Source organism: Gymnoscopelus braueri (genome assembly GCF_963280865.1).
Source record: "Gymnoscopelus braueri genome assembly, chromosome: 5".
Classification (NCBI taxonomy): domain Eukaryota; kingdom Metazoa; phylum Chordata; class Actinopteri; order Myctophiformes; family Myctophidae; genus Gymnoscopelus; species Gymnoscopelus braueri.
In genome coordinates, this window is record NC_137606.1 from 14,199,620 (window position 1) to 14,209,903 (window position 10,284).

General features: G+C 41.5%; 1 protein-coding gene across 2 annotated transcripts in view; it reads right to left on the reverse strand.

Annotated features, from left to right (window-relative positions):
• Nucleotides 1-629: 629 nt before the first annotated feature.
• The window catches only part of dhx40 (DEAH (Asp-Glu-Ala-His) box polypeptide 40), a 9,702-nt gene continuing 47 nt past the window's right edge, over nt 630-10,284 (reverse strand). The window contains exons 1-17 of one of the 2 annotated variants that reach the window (XM_080428185.1): nt 9,997-10,284; nt 9,013-9,158; nt 8,789-8,908; nt 7,721-7,957; nt 6,505-6,571; nt 6,279-6,410; nt 6,039-6,138; nt 5,807-5,893; nt 5,483-5,665; nt 5,232-5,312; nt 4,892-5,049; nt 3,223-3,337; nt 2,545-2,653; nt 2,219-2,313; nt 2,025-2,094; nt 1,396-1,624; nt 630-811 (exon numbers count right to left, since the gene is read on the reverse strand). The exon at nt 9,997-10,284 is cut by the window's right edge and continues 47 nt beyond it. In XM_080428185.1, coding sequence (XP_080284311.1) covers nt 693-811; nt 1,396-1,624; nt 2,025-2,094; nt 2,219-2,313; nt 2,545-2,653; nt 3,223-3,337; nt 4,892-5,049; nt 5,232-5,312; nt 5,483-5,665; nt 5,807-5,893; nt 6,039-6,138; nt 6,279-6,410; nt 6,505-6,571; nt 7,721-7,957; nt 8,789-8,908; nt 9,013-9,158; nt 9,997-10,165 — 2,217 coding nt within the window. In that variant the 5' untranslated portion in view covers nt 10,166-10,284 and the 3' untranslated portion in view covers nt 630-692. Of the gene's footprint in view, nt 815-1,395; nt 1,625-2,024; nt 2,095-2,218; nt 2,314-2,544; nt 2,654-3,222; nt 3,338-4,891; nt 5,050-5,231; nt 5,313-5,482; nt 5,666-5,806; nt 5,894-6,038; nt 6,139-6,278; nt 6,411-6,504; nt 6,572-7,720; nt 7,958-8,788; nt 8,909-9,012; nt 9,159-9,996 lie in introns of both variants that reach the window. The other variant, XM_080428184.1, reaches the window with a different exon arrangement.

Consider the following 10,284-nt stretch of genomic DNA (forward strand, 5'->3'; position numbering starts at 1 on the left):
CAAAAAGAAATACAAATATATTGGGTGAATAAAAAGTTGGAACATTTTTGAAACATTTTAACAACACAAATCTTGTATGGGGGGGGGGGGGTCCCTGGCACTAAATATTTTCAGATGGGGGTCCCCAGACAAATACATATTAATTTGGGGGTCCTTGACATGCAAATGTTTGAGAATCACTGGTTTAAACAACATTTAGGAAACAAGCCCAAATAAGCAACTGCACTTTCGAAACAAGTCCAAAAAACCGCAACCACCAATATTTACAAGCGACTTCACAGAAAAGATGAGCCCAAAGTCGCTTATAATAAGCGGACATGGCAACCCTGCACAGAACAGCAACCCCACATACGCACACAAACAGGACATGACGTGCAGTGCGAGCCAGTGAGGGACCACTGCACCTGAACAGCCAGTACCACGCATAACTATTATTAGTGGAAGGATTAGGAAACAAACAAATAGAGTAAAATGTATACAAAAACATATTTATTGACACAAAAAAAACAAAAAACATTTTAACCACATAAACCCCATATGGGTAACCAGGGCTCACTACTAGTGTATTTTCTGTTTTCTGTTATTGTGGGGAAAGCTTTTGCTGAAAATAGCTGATCGAGAATCTTGTCGATCTGCTATTTTCAGCAAAAGCTTTCCCCACAATACCCATGCGGCAGTTGTTTTAGATTGATTCACAGTGGTTTGGATTGTTTTCTGTCATGCTTTCGCTGCAGATACCGAGCACGGGCATCACTGACAGCGCTTTCATCATTTCGCTTCTCCAGTTTCTTCATGGCATCCTCGGCCGAAACTTCTGTCAAAAGAAACATCTATTATTAGGGCATGAGACACTAACTATAATAAAAGTAAATAGACATAATCTCTTTCTTAGATTGATTGAAACACAGCAGATAATACATGAATAACACACCAGTATATGGGCACTTATATCCAAAGCATATGGGTGGTCCAGTGGCGTCCACAGGAATTACATTTAGGGCAGGCGACATTATTTTTTTGCACCCCCACTATTACCCCCAAAAAAGAAATGTCAACTCAATAGGCGATCGAAAACCGGTGAAAGTGGGCCGTTTTCAAGATGTTTTGGCCATTATCTCTGGAACGGAAGGTCCAATCTGCTCAGTTCAAAGCTTGTCGGATGCGTGACTTTGAGGACATTAAGCACACAATGACACCTTTTCGGGTTTTCTAGGGGAGGCGAGATCTTAGTTGGGCAGGCGACCGCCTGCCCTGCCTCTACAGTGGGTACGCCACTGGGGTGGTCACAAAAGGGACCAATCCCCTTTCCTTGCAACTACATAATGTAATCTTCATCTATTGAGCATAACAGAACAGGCATTCTGAAATCACTGATTAAATGGGGGGAAAAAAAACCTGTAGATCTTTTTGCTGCCTCTCTGGTCTCCCATTTAGCGATCTCTTCATCGGTCACCTCCTCCCTTGCCACGCTGCTCAATTCATAGACGTCAACCTCGTGGAGCTTAGGCAACAGGTCCTTTACCCACTGGTACCGAATGGGGCACACGGTACGGATGTACACCCGTGAGGTCACAAGCACATCGTGGAAAATGACCCAGTTGAGCTCTGCTTCATGGTCAAACAGCTTTGAAGACAAAATGAGAAATAACAGGATTTAACCCATTAAGACCTGAGGCCATTCTTAAAAATGTTTTTGAAAAAAAAAAAAAAAATGTTTCAAGATCTTTCAAAAATAGCAGATCTACAAGTTCATAGCGCGGCACTCGGTGCCGCGCTATGAGCTTGTATATCTGCTATTTTTGAATAGCCAAAGAAACCTAAAGTGACACAGATGCGTTCCAGGTCTAAATGGGTTAAGAATGCACAGACTTTGCTCAACACCTGCTTAGTGTTTCAAATGTAAAGTGCTGTAATATGATCTATGTATATACTGTATGGGTTCTATCCCCTGGATTTGATTGAGGTACATTTTTAAAAGACAGCGATTACCCGTGACTGTTCTTTAAAATTAAAAAAATGTTTACCGATGATGATGGATGAATGTGAACCATGGATCCATGGCCATCCATTGTGCAAAATACCTTTCCAATAGACCTAGAGTGATGAGTACATGAAAGAAAAGGGGTATTAAAAAAAAGTGGGAAAAAAAGGTCACAGTACAAAAAAAAGCTACTGAATAAAAATCTTTAATGTGTATAATTAAAATGAAACTGTATACCTTCTAGCAACATTAGTGAAGTAGCCTGTGCAGAGGCAACGTCTGAAGAGTTCACTCTTATCCCCATTGAAAGTCTCCGCAGGGAAATCTCTCTTCTGAAAAGAACATGATGCATCCATTAAATTATGTTGATCTCTACAATAACAAGGTAACCTAGAGGTGAGCCATGTGGCGGTTTAAGCTCAACTTTTGTTTTGACATTCAGCACCCTCTGGTGGACAAATGTGCAGACACACAGACTTACAGCCTCATTAGAACAATTTTGCACTCAAGCTCACTCATGGCTCAACTAATAATAACACATGACAGCTCTCTCTCTCAGTGACCTGTTGGAGTCGCAAGAGGATCTCTCGCAGCTGGGTCTCCACACTGAAGGCAGACTTCAGCGCCCTCCAGTGGATCCAGTTGTCCTTACACCATGCTGAGGGAGAATCGCTGTAGAATGAAAAGGAGGAAGAATAGGAAGAAAAGATCTTGTTCAGGTTTTTAATTATTGAAAAACATTCTGACACACCTTTGGTGTCCTTAGAACACGTGTAATCCTCACCCTAACCACACCAAAGCCATGCCCAAACGTAACTCTACAGACAGCGTAGCCTATTGTAAGTACTGTATGTTCAAGCCTACAATTCTTTGATTAAACACCATCATGCCAGAAGACCCAACAAATATTTGGCATCTAAGTTCATATCTAAACTGAAAAGGATGGAGCCCCAACGAAAAAAGGGATGAATCAAGATCATGCCATCTAGAATGTTAAGCTGCCACATGTTGAGATGTATTTGGCCAATAACAACAACAAAAAAAGTATAAAAGTACCACATACAATTTAGGCATTTAGCAGACGCTCTTAACCCAGAGCGACTTACAGTGAGCACGGTAAATACGAGGTAATACAATGCATAGGAATAGTAATCTAGGATCATAGGTAAAGCACATACAACTATGCTAGCTTTTTGTGATAAATGAATAAATAGATATGTGTAATCTGAAAAGTACTGTACCTGTCTTTACACTGCTGGAACACACTCAACAGCAGGGTAAAGTCATTGATACTGCCTGATTTGGCTGCCAGCTGCTTGTGTTTCTCATCTGCCTCTTTCTGCTTCTCAGGGTGGCCTGCAGGGAGTACAAAGTAAAATCATAGTGGAGTGAAATCCGGTCTCCATAAACCCTCCTCCACCTTCATCGTTGCAGTTGCCTTGCAAGTTGCACTCCTCAAATAAACCTTACTGGGTATAATGTATTATCATTAGCGTCCCTATTCTGGGCACGTAATAATAGGTGAACAACGCAACGCATTGTGAGCTTGTAGATCAGATAGGTTTGGCAAAGAGATCCGGTGTATAGGGGGGAAAAGGAGGGGACCAAGTATAGATCCTTGGGGGATCCCATTCAACAAAGTATATAGGGGTTAATGAAAAAATATGTCTTAATTAGGTTAATTTCATTGTTGAGGACACAAGAGAAGACTTCTTTCTACATGGTATTGTAGAGGTGTATTATAAATGGAGTTTTCCTTCCATTTATTTAATTTTGTATTGTTGTTCTCTGAATGAAAATGATGCATTAAACTTTTCATAATTTTGTATAAACCTTTATTATACTTGCCCAATGCATACTACACTAGGAGAGCCGAGTTTTCAGGTCTATAAAAGTCATTTCATACTGCTGTGGCTGCTAGCGCTCACGGCTCACACCGTTGGTGGCGAGTGGAGACTCCCTCGAGCAGCAGCAGCAGCAGCCGCAGCTCTGTATTCGCTCTGTCGAGCAGCGTGTACTAGGCCAGTGGTTCTCAACCTGTGGGTCGGGACCCCCAGGTGGGTCCCCACATGATTTTGGAGGGTCCCCAGATGACAGTGAAGTTACAATTTAAGGAATTTTAAGACCTTTTCAAGACCTAAAAAAATAATTTGACCATTACTGCATCAAAAGTAATCAACAAACTATATTATAAAAACATTGGCCAAATTGTGAAATAATATAAGAAAGAGGCAAAAATGTTGAAAATAGCCGATCTACAAGCTCACAACGTTGCGAGGCGTTGTGAGCTTGTAGATCTGCTATTTTCACAATATTTATCTGTGGAGTCAAACTAAATGTAATGCCTCAAACCTACATTCCAAGTTCTTGTCATGCAGGGTGGAGGATCCCCAGTTCAAATATGATTATTTTGGGGGGGTCGTGGCCTGAAAAGGTTGAGAACCACTGTGCTAGGCTACACTACAGCCAGCAGCACTGCTGGGAGCGGAACAGATGGTTAAATGTATACCTGGTTATCGCGACCGCGACACGCTGTGGGGAATTTGTGATGCAAATCTTCCATTTCTAGCCATACTGTAGGTTGCGTTTATGAATGGTCACGAGAGATTTCAGAGCCGTTTGTGCCTCCTGAAACTTTGAAGCTGGGCTGAATGAATGCAGAAACAACGCAGAGTTACAAGAACATCTCGGAGGCACCGAACAGCCGAATCTTGTACCGTTCACGACCCACCCGAACCTCTGAATGACGTCATATTGTAGTCAGGACCGAGCCAAACCTAACAGATTTCGGCTGTTTTGCTGTAGTATGCATTGGGCTTAAGTGTGCATAGAAAGTGCTATACAAATTCATATGCACATTTTCATACACACTTGACTTTGCATGGGCACATGTAGACAGAAGTTGCTGACCTGGTCGAATGAAGATGTTCTCCACGGACAGCATGGATGCTACGGGGAGGAGCAGGTTCTCGCAGCCAAAAGACGCAGCTTTGAGCAAGGCCCTGGTGAGCCCTGGCTGAAGAGGGAACTCCACCATCAGCTCTCCCAGCCGGGTCACTAGACCTCTCCTACAGACAACACACCAGGCAAAAGATGATCAACTAAATTTAACCAAGTATTAGATCTGTGAACAATATGGCAAGAGAGATAGATAGGTCGACACAGTCATACATATGCTGTACGTACATTTCAGAATTTCACTGCAGGTCTCAATGAGGTTTTATTTTATGTCCATAAAGGGGTCTCTTACCTGTCAATGGCATCACACTGATAGAGCTGTTTTAGTGCCTCCAGAATAAACCTCTCTTCTGGACGGTCCAGGTATGGGAACCTTAAAACCGTATTCATTATAGTAGTTGACATTAAAAATGCTCAAGAAAGTATTCCGTACAAGTAATCACAAGATGACTTCACATAGATCTATGTTGAATATTACATTTGAAAAATATGAATCTCCTGAAGTTACAGTGTACACAAGAAAAAATAAATGGATACCCATACCTGATGACATCATGAACTCCCAGGCACTTGAGTGTGAGTATTACAGCAGAAAGGCTGGTCCTCTGGATCTCTGGGACTGTGTATTCAAGCATGCATTTTTCCCAGAATTCCTTTGAATATATCCGAAAGCATTTCCCAGCTGAGGTTCTGCCAGCTCTGCCTGCTCTCTGCTGAGCTTCACTCCTAATCACACAAAAACCACAGGTGATTTACTCGTCTATCTATATTTGCAAATGTACTTAATGGCATAGGTGTAAACTAATTTGTATCAAGTTATTCAGTCCTGTAATAACTTAGCCTAATACTGTATGTCCCCATACTCACTTTGAAATAGGCACCACCTCCAAAATATCCATGCCAACCCTTGAGTTGTGATTGAGCTGTTTTACAAACCCACTGTCAATAATGTACCTGTATGGAGAGCAAAGTTGTAGTTGGATGTACACAATTAACAACTCTGAGATATATCAAATATAACATCAGCTTATGAGAAATGTATTTGACGCTTTGTGATACAAGCAGGTCAAACAACAATGTAACCAAAAGCTTGGCTCACTTTATCCCATTGATGGTGAGAGATGTGGCTGCAATGTTGGTGGCTACTACACACTTCCTTATACCTGGAGGGGGCGCCTGAAAGATCTGCCTTTGCTGATCTGTGGCAACGGTACAAATCGTCAGTTTTGTCACAGTATTTTCATCATATGGTGGTGCAGCAAAGAAATACTTTCATTATTTAAAAAAATCCTACAATTTTTAGGGAGCATTATTTAGCAGTGGTTGAAAATCTACTTACCAGTGGGCATAGATCCATATAGGGGCAGAATAAGAAGGCCCTCCACTGTTTGATCCTGTACATCATATCGGTAGTCAATGGACTCAGCTTTCTCATACAGTATGTCACAAGCCTTCTCAATCTCAGCTTGACCTGTAAATGTTTTTGATAATTTAGCATATTGGATTCATGTAAGCCTTTTGCACAGTGCGGTCTTATTTCTAAGGACTCTCGATCAGTGGCTTACCTGTCAAAAACACCAGAATGTCCCCAGCCATTTCGCTGGTATGCACATCAAGGGCCACCTTCACAACCTTTTAAGCCAAAAGAGGTCATATATTCATTATATCCCAGATTCAGAATATTTTTATTTGCCCTAAAATTAGCCTTTATTAGCAACATGACTTGTTCTGACTCATGTTAAGTATGGTGTATACTAGTGATGAGCGGGCCGACCCGTAACCCGCGGGTCAACCCGCGGCGCGGGTGGTCGAGTCAGGATTTCAGAGGCAATTATGCGGGCTGCGGGTGAGCGGGTCAGCCGCTGTCACAAAAAATAAAAAAAATAAATCACATGCTCTTGTTTTGTCTTTATTCCTAATAAGAATAAGAACAATAAAACAGTTTGAATACACTTGGGCAGTATACTTGAAGATTATTTTCTAACCTTTTCTAACCATGATTTTACAGAATTATAGGTGCTGGGCGGGTTGAGCCATAGATTTATATATGGGTTCGCGAGGTGGGTTCCGTGGCGGGGCGGGTCATGAAAAAACCCGACCCGCACATCACTAGTGTATACAGTATACATAGACTTCAGATCAGAGTAAACGCCTGGCTGCGTTATATTGTGCCCTCATTGCGAACTGAGGCAAGGGAAAAGAGTGCTAATATATTTTGGCCCTTGGGCTTGGACTAACCTTCAGTCCAGACTCAAATTGCCTTCTTTGATTTCACTTAGGACTTTTATAAAGGTTGCAACTGAAGTTCTTGCTAGAAGCTGTTCCTGCTCTGAGGTTTAGGTTTGTTTTAGGAGTTTAATTAGATTTAATTTGGTCAGTGACTGTTATGTTCCAAAGACTTTTAAACTTCAGGGACTCTCACTGGAGTATTGTTTGGTAGACACTAGAGACTACAGTATGTTAGTTTTATGGAGTTTTGTCCTGTATTTTCTCTTAAGCATGTGAACCTGTGTAACATTTCTGCCTCTTGGCCAGTGCATACTTGCAAAAGAGACTTTGTCTCAATGTATTATTTTTAACTAGTTAAATGAAGGTCAAAATATGTACTTCAAATAAGAAAGACACTTCTTTACTATGCTTTTCTTGCAAAACAACACTTCTTCTCAGGTTTTTCTGATTTGTTGCTCATGATGTTCAAAATCTAAAGTGATGGGAATCAATCAACATGATACTCAAAATAAAAAATAAATGAATGAATAACGAAAACATAACAAAACCCACTTCTTTCACATAGACAGAGTTATCCAAGTCTTTGGGTCCTATGGCACTGCCAAACCTGCAGGTGACAGGAAAGGTCCTCCCAGGGATAGTGAAAACAGGACAGTCGCCAAGGAAGGCTGAAAGCTTGTCCGTCTCCAACGTGGCTGACATCACTATAACCCTCACCGGGAGTGAGCGGCCTTTGATGTCCTTGCTGGGGTTGGAAAAGGTTTTCTTCAACAATCCCAACAGAATATCCTGCAACATACATAGTACACCACGTAAGCTTTTAATCGTCTCTCTTGAGAGTGAGATTGTTATTGTTCCCTTGTTGCGTTTTCTCGGACGTTGCCTTATGAGGCCATTTTGAGCTGCATCATAAGACCATCCAAAATGTTTTGGGATTATGTGAAAAATCATTACGCAGCGGATAAAAGCATGAAATTTGATACAGATGTCCCTTGGGTCATCCTAAAACATCCTAGAAGGGGTGCCCAAAAAGATCTTGAACAGGAAGTGAGTTGTGGACAAAATTCAAAATGGCCACCTTAAATGTTGACAGTTGACTCAAAAGACACCAAAATAATCTACAAAATGCATATAATTTGGCACACATGTCCCTTGGGTCATCCTAGAAGGGGTGCCCAAAAAAATCTTTAACAGGAAGTGAATTATTGCCAAAATTAAAAACGGCCGCCTACAGTGTTGGCGATTGAAAGCCTACAGAATCTCAAAGAAGCATACAATTTGGCACATAATATCCCCTGTGTCATCCTAAGACATCCTAGAAGGGGTGCCCAAAGGAATCTGGAACAGGAAAACCCTAACCCAGAGAGAGAAAAAAACGTTTTGGAAATGTACTTTGTTCAGCAAAGTAACAATGCTAGTCTACTAGTTTGACATTCACTCCCTCTCTCGGTCCTGTGAGTTCACACTCCAAGTATCTATGTATTGTTCAAAACAAGTAAACAAACCATATAACCTCAGCGTTAATTTCACTGTGTGTGAGTGATGGACACCAGGAGGAGCACATGACCTTATTTATTCAGAAGACAGACAAACTTTGCACAATATAAACAACAAACTCACTGTGTTGAGGCTTCGTTCATGGGCTTCGTCCAAAATCACCACGCTGTACTGAGAAAGGCCAGGGTCTGCCAGGACCTCTCTGAGCAAACATCCATCTGTCATGTATTTCACTACAGTGTCCTGAATGACATGAGATCATACAGTCAGAATGACATCATGTTTACATGGAATATTATGTGTACACATTTCATTAAGTGCATAAAAGTAGTACCTTCGTCCCTCACCTGTGTCGTACAGTCGTCAAAGCGTACTTGATAGCCAACCTCTCTACCAAGACTGCATTGCATTTCCTGGGCTACCCTCTGGGCCACCGTAATAGCTGCCACTCGCCTGGGTTGGGTGATGCCAATTTTGCCATCTTTGCAAAATCCTAATAGACAGTAAAGAGTGAGTACCATTCCAGGGCATGTATAATCTTGCCTTTTTGTTATTCCGATTGGACATGATTTGAATGACATTGAAAGAGGCGCGCTTACACAGTAGAATCCCAAGTTTTAATGTATCAATTTAATTCTGAGTGGCCTGAGTAACAAGTAACCAAATCCATGGAGAACCTTACAGGGGTCCATTTGGTTACTGTAAGATTCTGTCAGAGAGGATTTGATGGTCTGATACCCAGTGGTGGAAAAGTAAATTAAGTACATTTACTCAAGTACTCTACTTGAGTGCAATGTTCAGGTACTTTTACTTTACCGGGAGTATTTCCAATTTTCAATACTTTTACTCCACTACATCTCAGAGACAAACATTGTACTTTTTTACTTCACTACAAATATTTGAAAAGGTAAGTTACTAGTTAGCTACTTATAGCAGACTTAGATTATTATCACAAAACACTTCAGACCTATACTTTAGCAATCTGAAAATAGCCGATCTACAAGCTCACAACGTCTCGCAAGAGTTAAATCAACATTGATTTCACAATATAAATTGGGGTCCCAGAGATAGAAATGCCATTAAATGGGGGTCCGTAGCCCTAATGCATGTCAAACTGGGGGTCCTTGAAATTAAAAGGGTCGTAAATCACTACTAGAGCCGTAAACATCTTCTCTTATGGGGGTCCCTGGTATATATTTGCAAATGGGGGTCCACGGGCTAATAAGTGACAATTTGGGGGTCCTTGACATGAAAAAGTTTGAGAAGCACTGCACTAGATACTTTTACTTAAAAAAAAAGAGTGAGTACTTCTTCCATCACTGTTTAATTACCTGCTTGATGTAAGTATTGTGGTAGTTGTGTGGTCTTCCCACTGCCAGTCTCTCCTGTCACCACTAAGAAGGGACTGTCTCTCACAGCATCAACTAGCTGCCTCTTATGCTGATAGATGGGCAGCTTCTTGGATTCATCACTCGTGTCCCATCTCTTTCGTTTGGACATGTCTGTGGTCAGCTGAAGGCCAGCAGGGAACCACCAGACTGGTGAAAAGTAAGCCTAGTCGCGAGGAACACCGCTAGGCCCTGAGTTAGTAACTGTATCTGGTCATTTAATTACTTTTT